The sequence below is a fragment of the Rhipicephalus microplus genome, chromosome 1 (genome assembly GCF_043290135.1).
Source record: "Rhipicephalus microplus isolate Deutch F79 chromosome 1, USDA_Rmic, whole genome shotgun sequence".
NCBI lineage: Eukaryota > Metazoa > Arthropoda > Arachnida > Ixodida > Ixodidae > Rhipicephalus > Rhipicephalus microplus.
In genome coordinates this window covers 130,185,410-130,205,223 of record NC_134700.1, presented here as the reverse complement: position 1 = coordinate 130,205,223, position 19,814 = coordinate 130,185,410, and the positions used below count along the sequence as shown (strand labels likewise).

The 19,814-nt window shown below is 43.7% G+C and overlaps 1 protein-coding gene across 3 annotated transcripts in view; it reads left to right on the top strand.

The window, feature by feature from the left end:
• The window catches only part of LOC119178385 (secernin-2), a 77,005-nt gene that overhangs the window by 8,291 nt on the left and 48,900 nt on the right, over positions 1–19,814 (top strand). For all 3 annotated transcript variants that reach the window (XM_037429589.2, XM_037429587.2, XM_037429588.2), the window contains exon 3: positions 4,214–4,401. In XM_037429589.2, the coding sequence (XP_037285486.2) occupies positions 4,214–4,401 (188 nt within the window). The remainder of the gene's footprint in view (positions 1–4,213; positions 4,402–19,814) is intronic.

The following is a 19,814-nucleotide window of genomic DNA, read 5'->3' as shown; positions in this document are numbered from 1 at the left end:
AGTCATGTTGTTACATGACACACATGTCATGATTTTTATGTTAGGGTCTGTCGCTTGTGTTCGCCATGCAATCATGTCGTACCATACCAGCTTTGCAACATGCCATGTGAACAAAACCACCGCAAGAGCGGCAGCGCCATGAAATGTAAATTATGACATACATGTCATGATTTTCATGTTATATGACTAGTGAAATATGTTCTTCATACAATCATGTTATGCCATACCAAGTCGGGTATGGCATAACAACTTGGTATGCCATACCCAACTATGGTATGGCATACTATACCCATTTGATACCCAATGGCCAGTATCAAATGGTATCAGATTTGATACCATTTGATAATGGTATCAAATGGCCAGCTTTCCTGGCCATTTTGATACCATTATCAAAATGGCCAGGAAAGCTAAAAGTCGTAGGTGGCTAGACAGACACTGATAGACAGACAGACAGATAGATAGATACGCTCAATGACGCCGAAGTTCGCTAAGAAATGCTTCGCATTTAAAAGTATCCTGAAATACATGTATAGAAATTCACATACAAGAATAAAAGTTCTCCAATTCTCGTTTGTTCTCGGCGATACTGATGCTCCGCAAAGATATTCATTAGGTGCATGAAAATATTGTATTTAATGTTTCCCGTCATTGAAACCTGCAAGTCAAGCACATCGCTTAAATCACTAACGAACACCTGTGATTTAAGAAAAACATGGCTGATCTTTCTGTAATAGTAATCAAGATAGCACAAAAGTAAAAAAATGTTCGTACTAAAGTAGTTCAATGTTGGCTGTACATTGAACAGAGCTTGCACAACGTCCATTGTTGGTTGGCGGCTACAATACCGTTCAGCAGAGATGCACCCATGCTGACACTCGGTGATATATCACCATCAGGGCGTTCACATTAATGATCAATGATTAAGCGAACCCCTGTGGTAACTGCAGTCTTTAAAGAAAGGTGAGAGCATAATCAGAAATAACAGTGTGACCAGCAGGGGAGCGTCATTCATTCGATAGAGAAATTCAGCTAAAACAAGGGTCTCATACTCACGAAAAATTAGTGTTACTGAATGCCACAGCTGGACTGGAGGGAAACATGACGTGCGTCGTGTGTCATGTGTAGCCTGGCCGCAGTTTTTCTTGGGGCGAAGAATGCTGTTACTGTCAGGTGAGGCAAGTGCTCACTATGGCATATGCATGTGTTGCAGAGCTATTTGGATATGAATGGATGCTATGAATGAGGCCGATGTTTAGGCTAAAGCCGCCACCACGTGTGCATTAAGGCGTTGCCAAAGTTTAACTGCATCTATCGGAAATGCGGTGAAAGGGTCATGATACATTACTTCACTGCTCCCAGATGCCGACAACACCCCGCCGAATATCAGTACTGGCAGAGGAAAGTGGCATGTTTGTCAAGCCTATGTAGTAGTTGTGACCGTGGCACAATGAACAGTGTGCCCGGCATCTGTTGTTGCAGATCGAGAGGTCGCGTGGGTTTGACTTTGTTGATGGACACCTTTTTCGTTATCCTTGTATCATGTGATTATATTTTTGATGTCATTTACCTGGTGGTAGTACGTCACTGAAATCTTGGTGAACCCCAGCATAAAATACTTCAGTTGTGTTGCTGAGGTGGTTGCTGCACTAACTACACTTAAGCAACGAGAACTTCTAAAATAGGCTGTCATTTTGACAATGTCAGTTCGCACTAAACAGGATACTCGTGAAATGACTTGCTGTCCATAAACAATAGGGGTGTGGCACCTGCCTTGTGAGACTGCGACTACCATCAGCAGTGTATGACAGTACTGCCTTTGTGAATTATGCTGTCACGGCATCGGGCGCTTCACTACGTGGAGGCATTCTGTGCATGTGGGGAACGCTTTGCCGCTTCTCACTGTGTAGGCAACGAACGGTGTGCCTTTGCTTGGTGTTGCACAAATGTCTTCCTTTCCCCTTAGAAACAGATCAGCTCATGCATGACTAAGAGATACGCCTGTCCTGTAAGGTGTCACAATATAACCGATACATCATAAAAGTATTTCGCTGCTGAGATACAGGACAGCGAGGGCACCACAATGGCATTGTACTTGCGGTTTCTCTTTTTCACTTGCGCAATGAAACAACAGGAGCCAGTAAATTCCACGGAGTCTCGACATAACCACCAAAAAGCACAACTACAAAAATAACTCTGGGTATACCATGAACATTCACTGTATTGCACAGACTACTTTGCCACATATGTTGCCAGACTGCAGTGTGGTTCAACCCTGATATGAAGAGATTGGGTGGAAATTTTGTGCCACATCGAATGCTCGTGTTGCATGCTGGCTTGCCTCCTTGCGCCAGTATCGACTATGTCGTTGCTGCGTTCACTGTAGTGGAGAAGCAGAGAAAGAGTGATGTTGCTAAATTGAGCTGTAAAAACTAACCACAAAAACGAACTGGTTCATTCCACGACCCACGCGCGCCTCCTCGCGCGAATGTTGACTTCATTGTCATTGCTGCTTCGACTGTAGCAGAGAGGCAGAAGAAGAATGATGTTGCTACAATAAGCTACAAGAACCAATTGTTTTATTTCATGACCCACACGCGCCTTCTCGCACCAATGTCTACTTTGTTGTCGTCGCTGCGTCGGCACGTTGAACTTGTATATTTAATTAATTTCATATGGATTGTGTATGATTTCACAGGTAATGCTTGACTTGCACTCGTAAATTTGGCTTAATGGCTTTTTTAAAGACCAACTGCACCAAAGCTTAATTGGCATTGCAAATTTAGCTTTGGTTCAACTCATTATCAATAAGCAGCACGCAACCAATGAAACATTCTTGACAAGACTGCAGGGCTGGCATTGTAGGCAGTGTAGTATAGTTACCAAAGTTAGCAGCCTATAGACAGCACCTAAGCAGACAACAGGCGTATTGCCGCTATGATGTTGCTGCATCTTCATATCTGAGCTCATGCCAAGGAGCCATGAATTCTGTGCCATGCCCTTGTCATGCGCCACTCCCATTGAGCAGTAATAGTCACATTCTGTTTTTGTTTTCAGAATCGGGAACTATTCTTGCTAGCTTTCCATGATTCCATTTCAAATTTTGCACATGGGTATGTCTACAATATCTGGCAGTCGCTATACTCGTCAGGTGGTCTAAAATTTTGTTCAAGCTGCAGCCCTTATGTATAATGTTCCAATGTGTTTAATAATGTCTCTTGGTACAACACCACTTATTTAGTAAAGCACTATGCATAGGAGGAAAGCCAGTATCAGGCCTGGTAATAATAACACTGATTCTTTTACTTGCAGGACTGTGGCTCAGTGCCATGTTGCCATTTTCTTTTACTTTTGCATTGCAGCACTGTGACAGCCTGTGATGATGTACTTTTGCCGCTGTAAGGGAACCAGCAGGTCCTTCTGTAAAAAGGCTTTCACTGTAGTTACGCACGTTTGGTGCATATTGGTACATTGTGGCTTCAGGAAGGCTACTGGGAAAGACAGAGTGATGGAGGTCTAGCAGACTGCTTGTATCAGTTACATTCTGAGCTTTCCTAACTGTACTTTAGCCAAGTGGCTCAAGAAAGAAGGGTCACCCAACGAAACCAACGATGTGAAGAAGTAGAACTGTTCTGTAATGATTGCGACTTATGTTTAACAAGAAAACGCCATTATTAGGGTCCGACCCTACCGTCTTCGAATTAAATGAATTGTGGGTTAGGATTTTGCCAACTGAAAGTGTGATTGTTTTCTTCTATTCGGTTCCTGTCACTTTAAGTTGTAATTATTACACAAGAGTTCAAAACACCCAGTACTGTCCCCTATGCTTTCCTTTTCCTAATTTATAGTCTGTCTGTTTTGTTGGTTGTGTCTATAACAAAAAAAAAAACAAGCCCCTCAAACAATTCCCCTTCTATCAGATATGGAAGGTTGTACTTTCACAACATCCTATTTGTCATTGTGCGTTCTTCTTACTCATGGCTTTGCTTTATTTTACTATTTTCTGGCATTCTATGTAGGAAGGGTTTGGTGGGCACATACATAAAAACTTCTGGCTTATTAGAGAGGCATACTGGTAAATGTGCAGTGTGTTACAAAAGCAGCTCATACAAGTTTGACTCAGTAATTGCTCCATGACAATGTGTCGTAGACATAAATAAACGGGCCTTGCCTATTTCCAACCAGTTGTGACTGTCTTGGTCACCGACCATTACAGTGCACCTACATCGAGGTTGACCAGGTGTTTGAGACCTGTGCGGTCATGCTGAGCAAGCCGGCCTGGATGTGGGGTGCCGAGATGGGTGCCAACGAGCATGGTGTCTGTATTGGAAATGAGGCTGTCTTCACGCATCTCAACGGACCGGACGACCAAACAGAGCGACTACTCGGCATGGACCTGGTGAGGTGAGTGCACAACTGTTTTGCTGAAATCTAGTACTTCCTGTAGTTGAGAGCGTGGGTTTATAATACATCTGTAGTTGGGAAAGGGCAATTGACAATCAGCTGTTTGTAGCATGAAGGCACGAGGAAATTCATACAAATTAGTCAGAAAGCAAGCTTCTTAGTTGCCAAATTCTTCTTTCTGGTCCAGAAATCGAACGTGGGACGAAAGCTTTTTGCAATGATTGCTTTTTACCAATTAAGCTAACGAAAAAGCTAGCAATCGGTAGCTTTCCTAATCCTTTCAACACCTTACTGGATTTCATAGAATTTGTTTGCAACCTGTGAAACTTGTTTATAGATCAGCATGTAACATTTTGGGAGTGTTGGTATGCCCTGCGTCTTTGTGTTCTCGTCATTTAGTGCACTGAGCATTACATCTTATCAAGTCCTTTGAACATTTTAATGGAATTCTGCCGTCTAACGCTGTTATGATTGGCCTGCCTGGCTTGGCGCCCCTTGGAATCATGAGGCGTTGCGGCTGAGCCTACCCTGATTTCTTCCGGGCCAGCGCTCCCAGAGATGCACCAAGAGTGGCGACAACATGAAAGTTGTTCTTCAAGTTCTCCAGTGCCGTTGGCATACCTCGTATAACTCTTTAGACAGGGCCGACCGACTGACGAAATAGGAAGAGCTGTTGGCCGTCGAGGTGGCTTGCTTTGTCATCAAGGTGGCCCGGGCAAAGGGCCCAGCATCTGAGAACCGTCTGCGGATGCATTTCTCACATTCTCAGTAGTGCCTTAATGCCGCTGTTTTAACAAGTTGTGGTCTGCCTGGCGCTGCACATCCGTCACTACAATGGAATACATAGTTCATTTTCACGTAGGACTCTCCATCTTCGTGCTGTGCTGTGTCGAGCATGGTGTGCAGTGTTTTTTCTCTCGCCATCAGACCAACTGGGTGTGCCTCTTCCCCTTTCCTGAGTTGGCATTTCACCTTCCGCTCTTGGGGGCGGAGGTGAAGATGGGAAAATTTATTGGACTGTCCTGGCCGCTATTGTTTTTTCCTGAAGGGAATCCTGGGAAGGCCAGGCCATAAAATGCGAGTGTTGAGACGCTCCAGACAACCGAAAGCTCTCATAAACTTCCACCGAGAGCTTCCATAATGCTGCTCCCATCATGTAGTAACACGCTACCTGTAAATAGTGTAATTAAAAGTTACTGTCAACAGCTTTGGGATCCTTTCCTCGACATCTCCCCGGGACTCTGGCTGGCACCGGTCCACTGGGCAGATCCCCGACAACATCAGCGTGCAAAATTGAAGGGTGCAATTGCCATCATCGGCTGTGCTTACTCCAACCAGCATGTCATCCGTGTAAAGTTCAAGTCTTGGCTAGAGCCTGTATTCACTGATTATTCATTTGCTTAGACTGATTTGCTTAGCATTATCGCTGTCAATTACCGATCGGTTGCTGCCTGAGCTGATCAGTGGATCATTGCATCATTACAGCATTGGCTGTAATGTTGCAAGAATGCACGAGCTCCACATCTATAAACGATGATGCGTTATGTTGCCATCATCAGCAGCAAGCATACCAGGTTGATCATGGCATGAAATGTCAATAGCTGATAAATTGAGTCTTCTGGCAGCTGTCTACCTCTTTCCTCTATTGGCATACTAAACAATCAAGTCTACAAATTATTCATCAGTTTCTCACCTCTGAGGATAATGACTCGAGGCACATAAGTCTATCAGCAGTGAACGTTGCACAGTCCTTCTTCACAGATACCTTCTCCCACATTCACACAGATGATGTCGAAGACTAGGTCGAGGACTTGTGGGAGTTGCCATCAAAATGAATAGTAGCTGAAGATTGTCTACATCTTATTGAGGCAAACAGGTGGGATCGTCAACAGGTACACAACTATATGGGCCACTGGAGTTGTTGCTGGCCCACGGAGCGAATGAAGAAGTCGTGCTGGTGAGGGGCACTGTCGCAATCTGTGAACAGTAGGCCCTATCGCACAAACGTTTCTGCAGGATCCTCTGGTGAAGCACGTAGCGTGGGCTACGATTGTGTAGCTGGGCAAGTCAGAGTTGCCCAACTACAAGTCAGAGCTGGGCCCATGCAACAGACAGGTCATTAAATCCGGCAGGCGGGATGTTTATGTGAAAGATGACTGTTTAGGCATTTGATTTTGCCTTTATGCAAGTTAATCGGCGGTTGGCTCACACACGAGCGACTACTATTAATAATATGCTATGGCTCAATCATCAGATGCATTTTTTCATTCCTATGCTGGTACAAAACTTCACATTCATACAATTTTTGCCTGCATTTGCACGCACTATCTTTTTAGAATGAATACCTTCCAACCAGCTCAGCTCTCCTTTATGGCAACGCTCTCATTTGTTTGTTCGCTGCAAGTTAAATGCAAGGAACAGAGGTGAGATGATGCATGGTGATGCAGAAAAGCTGTACTGATTTTCTATAGTAGCATAGATTTACTAAGGCCACCCACTGCTGCCACGATTCAGGCAAGGGAGGAAAAATATGCAGTGCGAAAGTGCGGCACTTGCACTGATCACGGGAGGTACCGTGGTGTGAACATATGATTGCACCCAAAATATTTTTCTTTCACTGCTTGTTCTTCGCCTCTACATGATGCTCTGAAGGCTAGATAGTTTGCTACGTGAAAGCAGTAAATTTTCTGGCATAATACTATTAACATGGTTTTGGAGACCAGACCAGACCAGTTTTGCACTCACACGAATGTGTACTGAAGCAACACTAACGCAGCAATGGCACAGCCCAAGAAAGCACGATGACAATACCGAGAGGATACCCACGACCAAACTTTCTGTGGGAGCCTGCCAGGTGAAATTTTTGACGTTTACTCCTGCTTTGAAAAAGTTATGTTTTCCAACTTTGCACTCTGCTTGTGAAATCTATATTCCACATGTGACTACAAGATTTGGCCAAGATATTCACAGCCTTGTCTTCGGTCCACAGAATGTGCTTTCTTATCAAGTGCAAGGCTTGATGGAGAACAAGTCACACATACTGGCAGCGACAAGTTGGCTTTGCAGCATCTCTTTAGCAATCCTCGTAATTTACTGTTTACCAAAAAAACATCACGTCACAAAGCTACCCCAAGAAAAGCATTTTTGAGCGGATGTCATACAAACAGAATTATCATAAATAAAACCCTGTCTCCATATTCGTAGTCTTCTCCTAATTTTTGTTGCTCGAAATTATGGCGTTCGTGAGATTTTTCACTGTACCATATGTCTGTGTAGATCTGCAGACATCAGTGTAGCCTACCTAATCTTGAGGTAATTTCATTGTATTCGCATTGATCCTTGCTGTCATATAGCAGTCAAAATAGTCACTGATGGTTAATTTCTAGTCAGTCATGCAAGGTTCTGCCCTGGTAAGGAGCGTCTGGCCAGTAGCTGTCAAGCTTATTCGAGCATCAGCAATGGGCACATAAATCTGTGGATATAGCAGAAAGTTGGACAAAGGTAAGGCCGTCTCAGAAACAAATTTGTGAGCTGCCTTCTGCGTGCTGTGGAACTTTTGGCTAATGCTCCACAGGAGCATTGTCAAATGACTGAGGAGATTTTAATATTACTGAGCTTCGCAGTTAAAAGGAGACAGCACAATGTTCTGCGTCTTTTGTCATCTAGTGCAACGTCCTTCGTGCAGTAATTAAGGTATACTTCGGGTCTGCTATTCCTGGTGTCCAGATGGCCCAACCAGGTTCTGTAGAAGCTTTTCCATAAGCTTTGTCTACATCAGAAAAAAGTGGCTGTCTTGCAGCATTTATTCCCTCAGGAAAGATGATGTGCACATTTTCATATTTACATCCACATTCCTTATTGTAATTATGAGAAGTACATGCACTCAGTATCATATAAAGTTAATGCCCAGTCATGAAAATGCACACAAGTTCATCAGCACAGCTAACACATCTGTGCCATTTAGACCAGTTGAGATGATTCCTTAAAGGAACACCGAACTGATAGGATCTCTAAATGTGGCTGAGGCTTTGCAATGGAAAAAAAGCCTGTTATCACAAGCTCTGTGGAAATGCAATGGAAAGTTTGGGTATTGTAATGAACGGAAGATTTGGAAATGTGGTTTTGGGCAACAATCTTCCCTTCAGGGGTTATCATGCTCATTTGGGGATGAAAACTTGGAACCAACAATGGTGTGCTTGTGCATATGGTTCAGTGGTGCTGTGGCATACCCTTCTGCTTTGAGCAGGCTTTGACTTGCTTAGGGCACCTTGATAACAAGAGGCCAGAACTTAATTAAAAAAAAAAGGAAGCCCAGTTTCTTGTAGGTCAATTGTAAAGCTGTCTTTTTGCAAGTGTTCTTGCTTGATATGCTAGTATACACTCGTTTGATAGTTTCTAAATTTAGTTGTTCTTGATACTTAAGTGCAAGAAAATGCCGCCGTTACTTCCCACCGGAAGCAGCTGGCATGAACCACAAGTATGAAGAAATGTTGCGACACCTCAGCCTTATCTCTGAGATTCAGCAGTACCTGTGATGTGTAGGGAGTCTCTTGTGGAAGCCATCAGATGCCTGCGGGGTTTCTTTTCTTACACACGGTCAGTCATTCAATTATGCTGTGGATTTATGTTTTTTCTCATTATTGTTGGCCAGCTTGTTAGGTTGCTCGAGATTGTCTTGCAATTCTGTGCCCTCAAAAAAAGAAGAGAATAAATAACTTTCTATCGCTCAGGGGATGAAATAAATAAAGAGATGACTGCACCAATGCAGGAATGCTCTGTTGCCTAATTAACATGAAGTTCTAAATATAATTTAACGACATTATGCATTCCACATCAGGGATTACGTTCCTCTAGCTGACAACATTTACTCGATACGTAGCTCAACTTATGCTTGAGTTTCTATTTAACCTATTGTCATGCTCACAGCATGTAGTCACAGATTTATCTTTAGCTGTAGCTCTCACTTTTTGTATTACAGAAAAACTGAAAAAACCTAGGGAAAAGCGAAGAATATTGGTTTTTCTTCTCTACACGTCATATGGTACTGAAACTGGGTGTGCACAAAAGGGTGTGTTGTGACTTCCTTTATTCATCCCTTGCAGCAGAATAGCAGTCATTATCATTATTGAGCCCCCTCACGAGCTCACGCTTGGCCTCGTGGCAGCGCCCGCTCATCCTTGTCTTTTTCTTTCTTTAGTTCCATTAAAGCCTTTCATCTGGCAAGACGTGTTTTTGCTTGATGTGAACCGCGCCGCAGCAGAAAGGCTCAGAGGTCCAACAGGGTGTATCAGCTCCACTGTTGTTGATGCCTGTTTGTTACCTTTTTCATTTTCAGTGGCACCTAGTGGGAGTTACTCAATTTTTGTGGGGCGTACCCGCTTTTATGACGTCCTGTGAGTGCACTTTTATGACGTCCTGTGAGTGCATATCGGGATTACAAGCTACCGAAGAGTGCTATAAAGACGCTATTGAAATTTTAAAGAAGTGTTTTGAAGATGAACAGATCATAGTGCACGATCATTTGCAAGGTTTGCTGGATCTAAAGCCGGTGTTGTCGTCAGCAGACGTTCGTAAGCTGAGGCAACTTTACGACAAGGTACAGGTTCATATTCGAAGCCTCAATGTGCTTGGCACAAACTCGACAACTTATTGCTCCATGCTTCGGGAAATCCTGCTATGAGTTCTACCGACAGACATGGTGCTGCATTTTTACGAGATGCACAAGGCATCCTCGTCGGCTGCATTCTCTTCGAATATGCAAGGCAATTCAAACCGTGTAACGGTTCCAGAAGGTAACGATCTTCAAATGCTTCTGGAATTCTTCGAACTTCAACTCACTTGTCGGCAAGCTGTTGCTGAACAAGACGTGACAGAAACTCGTCGAGCCCCAGATAAGGGAGGACTAAAACACAGTCATCCACGTGACGTTTCCACGACAGCTGCTCTACAAAGCTCAACAAAAAGTCCACAACAATGCCTGTTCTGCCGGCCTGAAAAGCATTCTGCCGAAGTCTGTGATACGAAGAATATCGACTTCTCAAACAAAAGGGAGATGCTCATCAAAGCTGGAGGATGCTTTCGTTGCCTAAAGCAGGGCCACATGGCAAAAGATTGCAGAAGCCGGTTAAAATGCGGCAAGTGCGCAAGAAGGCACGCAACATCAGTTTGCGCATCCGACGACATCAAAAATGACAAGAAGGTGATATCTGCATCGGTCAATCTGGTGTCCAAGTAGGCAAGGTCAGTCGTAATGCTCCAGAGTCTGACAGCCACCGTATTGGGCACCAAATCATCCGGTCGCTACCGAGTCCTTTTTGATGGCGGAAGTCAGCGAAGTTTTATTACAACCAAAGCTTATGGAAGACTTGGATGCGAACTAATAGAAGAGAAAACGTTAGCCATCGGTGTGTTCGGGGGTGATAACATACGGAAAACCATGAAGAAGGTACGTGTATCGATTCTCCCTGCGAACCAGAAGCTTCCGAATTCAATAGAGGCGCTGGTGGTGGACACGATATGCACTGAATGTATTCGGGTACCAGAAGAAAACGTTATAAGAGAAATTAACAAGATGCACTTGGATACGCGAGCTCTCTCTTTACAAGGAGTTGAAGGCAAACAGATTGCGGTCCTTATTGGATCAGACTATTATTGGGATATAGTAACGGGTATTGTGAAGCCTGTGTTCGAAAAGTTGAAAGCTGTCAAGACGAAACTGGGATGGACTGTGCAAGGACTGCAGCCGATGTTACACAGAGAGCCAGTATTGCAGTCCTACGATCCACAGTGACCGAGCAAGATATCTAGAAACTTTTGACTCGTTTCTGGGATATAGAAAGCACCAGTATCCAGGCCAAAAATGAAGAAACGACCGTCGCTGAATCGGTGCTGGCAAATTTTGAGAACATCAATAAGAAAAACAATCGATATGAAGTGGCGCTACCGTAGAAGAAAAGGGTTGAGATGGGTGAAAACTACGCAGTTGCACTCAAACGTCTGCACAGTTTGATGAAGAAGCTTAACAAAGACAGTGAGCTCTTAAAACAATAGGAAGCAACTATTCGAATGTAGCTCGAAGAGGGATATGCTGAAAAAGTACCTTCAAGAGAAGACCAACCAATTGGACCCCGGTATTATATGCCACACCGAGCCATCATACGAGAGGACCGATCTACTACGAAGGTATGCATCGTGTTCAACGCTTTGTCTCACGAATCCGGGATGAAGTCCTTAAACGACAATCTAGAAGCCGGCCCTAATCTAAATCCCGACGTAGTGACGCTACTGCTTCGTTTCCGACGCTACAAGATAGCAATGAATGCTGATGTTGAGAAGGCGTTCCTTCAAATTGGTCTGCAAGAACACGACAGAGATGCACTTCGCTTCTTGTGGTTCAAGACTTCACCTCAAGTGGACAGCGCACTGCCGGAAACAGAAGTTTGGAGAATGACGAGAGTGCCCTTGGAGCTACTTCAAGTCCTTTCCTTTTGACTGCAACCTTAAAACACCACTTCAGGTCCGAAGAAAATCGCTTTCCTTCGACAGCACGGCTATTGCAAGACTCCATATATATGGATGATCTTCTTATTGGCGCTGACACCATTGAACAAGCTATTCAAATGCATAAACAGATAATTGAAATCTTCAAAGATGCTTCAATGAACATTCGTAAATGGGCCAGCAACGACCCCGTTGTATCTGCCGTCTTCGTACAAGAAATCACGTCTTCCGAAAAATCACTTTGCTCACCTTCTGGACCTCTGAAAGTCCTGGGACTTTATTGGAACAGACGAATACCTTTTCGTTTAGGCCCCAGGATATTCTACAGTTTATGGAGGAGCATCGAATTACCAAATGCTTTGTGCTCCAAGCTGTTGCAAGGATCTACAACCCTTTGGGGTTTCTGTCACCCTTTATAGTAAGGGCGAGGATCTTCCTACAAGATCTCTGGAGGGAAAACGTCGGCTGGGATGACACCATGCCAATGAAACTGTCAGCTGTCTGGAAAAAATGGAGCAAGGAGGTAGCCATGCTACATGAGATCAGTATTCCCAGGTTCCTCGCGGGCAGCGAAGGCACTTATCAAAAGGCAGAACTGCACATCTTTTCCAACGCTAGTGAGTCAGCATACGGTGCTGTAGCCTACCTTCGTACCGTCGACTCAAGTGGTACCGTCCACACTATACTATTAATGGCAAAGACAAGAGTTGCACCGTTAAAGACGGTTACCTTGGCGAGGCTGGAATTAATGTCAGCTTTACTTGCAGCCCACTTATATGCCTACATCATCAAGAACTGCGACCTGGGAATTGGTGAAGTAACATTTTGGTCAGATTCCCAGACTACCCTTTGCTGGATTTACAAGGACTCCGTTTCTTGGAAGGCATTCGTACAGAACAGGATGCAGGAGATTAGAAATTTGACAGAATATTCTCAATGGCGATTTTGTCCGGGAAAAGAAAACCCTGCAGATTTGCTCACTCGAGGCTTGACTGTACACAAACTGAGTAAATCACAGTTGTGGTGGTATGGGCCCGGATGGCTTGCCATGTCCCATACATTTTGGCCTGAATTCAGGGGAAACCTTGACCTCGAAAACAGAAAACTCGAGGCAGCTGAGACGGGGCCAGAAATCAATATCCACGCTGTTAACACGAGAACATCGATGCCAACGCTGATTGATAACGAACGATTCAGCAGCCTCACAAAACTTGTAAGAGTAACGGCATGGGTTTTCCGTTATGTTAAAAAGTTGAGGAAGGAAAGCGATAGGTTCGAGGAGGTGTCTGCTGAAGAAATTCAACAGGCGGAGTGCTACTTGATTCGCGTAGAACAGAGAGCTCACTTTGGTAACGAAGCCAACTGCGTCGCAAACGAGAATCCGATTCCTTACCAAAGTCCAGTTGGACAATTAAGATTGTTCCTCGACAACAACAAGCTGCTTCGGGTACAAGGAAAAGTTCAGATTACGGACGACTCGTACGGTTCTCGCCATCCAATCCTCCTACCGAAAGATTGTCACCTCGTTACTTTAATCATCAATCATGCTCACGAAAAAATCTTCCACGGAGGAGTACGAGACACACTGACTCAAATAAGGGAATAATACTGGATTCCACAATTACGACAGCTGGTGAAAAAAACAATACGACGGTGTGTCATCTGCCAACGCCTACAGTCTAAACCAGTTGAACAAGTTTCACCTTGTATGCCCCAGGATCGTTGTAAACAAACATCTCCGTTTCTTGTAAGTGGAGTAGGTTTTGCGGGTCCACTTTACATCAAGGGGCATCTTCACCAGCGCTCTTACATCGCTCTTTTTACTTGTGCTGTAACAAGAGCTGTTCACTTGGAACTTGTTGAAGATTTGACGACGGTAGCTTTCTTTTGTGCACTTCGGAGATTCGTATCACGTCGAGGCCTCTGTCACACAATGTACAGCGTCAATGCCCGAACCTTCGTCAAAACGTCCAAAGATCTAGAGAAGCTCTGGCAAACAATTCGACATCCCGATGTACTTGCATATTTCTCTTCCTCGAAGATTCAGTGGAAATTCATTTGCCCGAGTGCTCCTTGGTGGGGCGGATTTTACGAGAGACTCGTACGTTCTGTGAAGACCTGCTTGAAGAAATTGCTTGGTCGACGTTTGGTAAATCAGACAGAGTTGGTCACATTACTAACGGAAGTGGAAGCAGTAATAAATTCTCGGCCTTTAACATATGTGTACAATGATGTTGATGAGCTGTGCCCCCTATCTCCAGCAGATTTTCTTGTTGGAAGAAGACTGACAACGCTACCACCTTACGACCTCAAAATAAAAACCGAGTCGACCAACGATCAACTGAAGAAACTTTGGAGCAAGAGAGAAGAGGATCTGCAAACTTTCTGGTCTCGTTGGTTAAAGGAGTACCTCAATGAACTCTGGAATTACACATTCAACCAAGCAAAAAGAAATCACACATTGAAGGAAGGCAATGTAGTTCTACTCGGAGAAAAACATTGTCCCAGGCAACTGTGGACCTTGGTTCGCATAGAATAACTGATCGGTGGACGTGACGGCATCGTGAGGACGTGCTTTCTACGCTTGCTCGACGCCACTGTTGTGAAGCATCCTGTGCAGCTACTCTACCCATTGGAAGCCACCTAGCGTCATCTGTCGGCGCGGAAGACTGTTGTGACTTCCTTTATTCATCCCTTGCAGCAGAATAGCAGTCATTATCATTATTGAGCCTCCTCACGAGCTGACGCTTGGCCTCGTGGCAGCGCCCACTCACCCTTGTCTTTTTCTTTCTTTAGTTCCATTAAAGCCTTTCACCTGGCAAGACGTGTTTTTGCTTGATGTGAGCCGCGCCGCAGCAGAAAGGCTCAGAGGTCCAACAGGGTGTATCAGCTCCACTGTTGTTGATGCCTGTTTGTTACCTTTTTCATTTTCAGTGGCACCTAGTGGGAGTTACTCAATTTTTGTGGGGCGTACCCGCTTTTATGACGTCCTGTGAGTGCACGACACACTGTGATGACAATAGACGCCAACAATCCAAGACCCTAAGGTGTTTTGCCACGTCACAATCGCGCTATGATTGTGTCACAAATTTTGTCTGCCCAGTACCATCGTGACGCCGCAGTAGGATTACATCATCGCGTCAAGTTAACTTCGTGATGGACCGGTACTACATGACACTGTCACAACAGGAGACGCCAACGTGTCGAGCCCCTCAAGTGTTTGCACCTGAAAGATTCTGCAACAGGTCTCGTGCAGTAATAGTAAAAGCCGGGGTTGCCGTTCTGAAACGTCGAACAGGCTCCGCAGCCTCCATCAGAGCCCGAAGTTTGCTCTCGTAGGTAACTACCAGTGGTCAGTATCGAATATCCATTTCCCATGTCACACTTGATGGGCTCCACGTGGAATAAGATTAGACCTAATTCACAAACATTCTGTCAGTGTTAAATACAGTGTCTTTGATTATAATATCAGTTTTAGTATTATTTTTTCAGAAGTGTACTTCTACGATATGCTAATAAAAGGCCAAGCAAGCAACCTCAAGGTTCAGAAATTGTCATAAAGAGAAATATGTGTCCTTTTACTTTGTAGTCTATTGTCACGACTCTGCCTATGGAGCAACACTTTGTCTCCATGTTGCTCGTATCGAGGATGAACGGCGTGCGCGCAGGTATGCTGAGGTGTAGTTGAGCAAGGAATGTGCACGCAACAACTGCGAGGCCAAAACTGACCGTCGTGCCAATATAAAAGGGGCAGTTTCGTAGCTGTGGGTGGGAACAGAAACTGACGTTGACTTCACTAGTGTTTGACATTTTCTACTGAAGTTAGCCTCAAGGGCACAAGAAATGACTTTTACGAGCTAAGGCACTAAGGTCACGAACTGCCACACATGTAAATTTAATGGCCTTTGACCCGACAATGTCAAGAACAGTGACATTTGAAATGCAAAAAATTTTATGCTGTTATAAAATATAAATGCGAATTTTAACCGCTATAACCTGCATTTAAGAATAGTGAAATATAACAGTAAGCTGTTATGTTGCCATTAGCTTGGGTTGTTCTTGTTTTTTTACGAAATCTCACTGGGCCACAGCAACTTTAGCCATTGCATGTTAAATCCAAAGCCTAGAACATGACATAGCGCCTGTCATGTCAAAGCCATCGCAGTTCCGAAGTTTTTCACTATGGTGCAACAGGGATCCAACATACTTTCTGTTAAAAATTCATGTACAGAAAATTTTTGACTCCATAAATGCTACTTAAAATGTCTTATATGCTCTGCACTAAGTAAGCTTGGACATCAACAGTACACATTTTTCAATCGAATGAGTTCTAGCAAAGGCATTAGGTGATGAATGGCATTAAGGCGAATGCCATTGCATTTGCCCATGTGGTACCCCACCAGTGGCATTGGGCCTTAAGGCATTGAAAAGGTAATGCCACTTTCAGTGCCCGCGTGGCAAAAATATAAAACAAATGCTTGTTTTTCCCGAAGCCAGAGCATTCCTGGACTAGGCAGCAACCCCACCTTGGGTGATACTGGGCTGTATACAGTTTCCACAAATAAATGTTTACTTCTCTGCCTTTGAAGCAGTTGTGTCGTTTCCTTCATATCTCAAAAGCAACAAAGTTTTTCAATCTCTCCATGTCCTTACATGAAGTCAGACTTTGTACATTACGAGGATCCTGAACACTCAAGGGGTGACATCAACTCGTGTGATGTCTATGTTGGTTTCATGAAGGACATCCAACACCAGAAGGTAGCGAGCATTTCCCCCCTTTACGTTCGATCTACAGACTTTTTTTTTTTTGTGGCTTTCTATCAACTTCTCTTCCTGATTGCATTGAATGCCAGAAGATTTCTTGTTGAATTTTAATAGGCTGCGAATCTCTTTTTCTTTTTTCATAGTTCATTCTTAAGAAAAGAGAGATGTTAGTTTGCCACTGTATTAGGCAGATATCTTCCACTGTCTGGAGTGACAAAGGGAAACGTGCACTTACATGAAACAGAAGAGTGAATCACCCTGAAGAAAATGTGAGGGAAAGAGAATTAGTACTCAGCATTGTTGCTCTTAGCATCTATTGTCTCCAAGCGCTCACTGCCATGAGTACTGAATGGGAGGTGTCAACAATTATTCTTTAATTTCATTCTTGCAGCTTAGTAAACATAGTGCTAGGCTATTGCTGTAATGGACCTGGTTTCATAAGGAGTCACATATTTTTTTTATAAGGCAGTATACAGGGTGACACAGATTTACCTGCCCACTGCGAATTGTCTTATAAGAGGCAGGCATTGCTCCTCATTACTATTGCAAAGCGAATTCGCTGCAGTACTTAGTTTCTTTTGGTCTGCAAACATCCTGTGCATTGTTCTTTAAGTGCTGGTTATTGAGGTGGAGGAAATAAAGTTATCCTAAACATCACGATTGCAACAAAAGGCCTGTTTGGTCATTAGCATGTGCAAGCCTTTGCATGCCACCAACATTACTCCATGACAAACTCAAGTACACTACAAAACCAAAACCCAGATTGCAGTTTCATTGTTTTAATACCAATGCATTTGTTTTTAGAAGCTGCTATACGAATATTTTGCTATGAAGTTCAGTTTTCATGCTGTTAAAGGTGCCCTGTAACACTTTTCCAAGTAATCAACTGACTTCATAAAAAAGTCTATTAAATTAACTTCATGAATTGACTTCTACATGAGTTTTTAGGATCTGTCAACTGCAAGGAAGTTGCAGGGATTTGTCACATGCTCTTGATTTGTCACATGCAGAGATTTCTCACTCTCTCTCTCCTTTCGTACCAGCAAGCGTGCTTAAAGCTATGCAGGAAGAAAAATGACAAGACAGCAAGAAGATGAGCCCTTCCGTCAGTGTGCACCATAAGCTCGAGCGCATTCTTTTCTTACTTTGTTAGGAAGGTGGAGCTTGATTCCAACATGATTTTGAGCCCGCACGAGCATGCCCAGATTAGCCAATGGCTGTAGCCTTTGGGTATATGGCAGAGTAAATTAGGTGTATAGCATTATTTTTTTAGAAGGAGAGATATCTAGCTGACTTTCAAAATTCTCTATTCCAGGCCTACCGATTGTCAGCACTTCCAGGCCATGCTCAAAAACATTGCAGGGCCCATTTTAAAGTTGTGGTGAATCACTCCTTGGGCTTGGCGATTCGCATTCTGCAAAGAGCAAACAGCTCAGCCAAATTTTGTAGTCACATACTACACATGGAGCTTACAAGTCCAGTGCTAGGTAGCCACTTCCTCATGCCCCATCTTTTCACACATGTAGACCGATCCTCACTCTCTTCAAAGCTCCTGGCAGCGGCTCTGCTTAACACATTGCTGCTATTGGCCGATAATCAATATAAGCAAGGAGCAGCGCCTGTATCCGATGCGATTCTTATTGTAACCCGTTATTCTTGTAGCGCGGGCTGAGGTACTTTTATTTTATTACCAATTTTTTTTTCTGTCTTTTACACCACTATAACTATTTGACCACCCTGCTTTAGTGCTGTAAAGAAACTAAGCAGCACCTCTAATATAAACTGAAATCACACAGGGAGCTTTGCAACGTGTTCTGGTGTAGATTCTTGCCCCTTTGTATTCCCCTTCTCCAAGCCTGTCAGGACTAGAGAAGGGAAAAAAATGCTTAAATCTTGTGACTTGTACTGGATGGATGCGAAGAATTTTTCGCGGCAATTTAGTCCCGGGGCAATACATTCCGAAATTGAGGTCCTTCAATGGTTATTTGATGAAGTCTTGTGGACTACTTTGAGTTGAAGTGTTCAAGTGAATGCCTACTTGAAATTTTAGTATTGTAAGAATTTATGTGTGGGATGTTTGTATAATACTTGTATTTAATATTTGTACTAATATTTGTATATAATTAGGGCTGAAATAGCTTGGTCGTGTAAAGATGCGAAATACATGTTAAAGAGGTAATCGTTTTAGGATAGAAAGACAATGGCTTGGTAAACATTTCTGCGAATACAGGCACCGTAACCTAGTTGGACTGTAAAAATAATCGACACTATAAAGGCGCCATAAAATTGGTTCAGGGGCCACATTTCGATATCTAACATTTGCCTATGCTTCTAAAGATGCACGATCATTGAAAACAACTCACAGGTTCTATTAGGTGCGAAGTACCCAAGGGGTAGGCTTGTTGATGTGTAATGCAGTCATGGTCCATCGTAAAATGGATATGTGTCGAAAGAAAAAGAAAGGGTAAATCTAACCACTTGCCACGGGTGCACTAAAAATAAACACAACAGTTGGCCCAAAAAATAGTTGACTTTAGTGAAGCTGAAACAACCTTATCTACATGCCGCTATAGAGAACTGCAACCGGGCACATAGGAAAAAAAGGAAGTATCTCGGGATGAGCTTCTAACACAGCTTTTCAATGCATCAGTGCAGAAACACCCTTCTCTACATGCCCAATGTCAGGCTTGGCACTCTTGGTGCCTCATAAAAAATATCTCCCCAGATTTCACTTTACTTAAACGCCGTTCCCTACATGCTTCGGCCCTCCCCAGTTGCAAAGCTCCTTAAGATGTAGTCTTCCGGTGTGGTCACGGTGCCGAACCATTGCTGTAGCCTAAACGTGCGAGACACACACACACAAAAAAAGGCTCCACAATTGACTTCACCGTAGATCGCTGTTCCAGGCAGGAATAATCTATCTACAAAAGTTGATCTCTACTAAAATGCGCCTAGATGTCGAGACTTCTCGTGGAAACTTCAAACAGAATGGCACACGTCGAGCGCCGCATCTTCTGACAAATCACCCCTATTAAAATGGTATCTTGCCACGGACAAGACGACTGGTTTTTGGTTCCCTTTTATCCACTTTGGAGGCACATCCTCCACTCCGGCAATTTCCTAAATCTTTCTTGAATTGCCTAAGATGA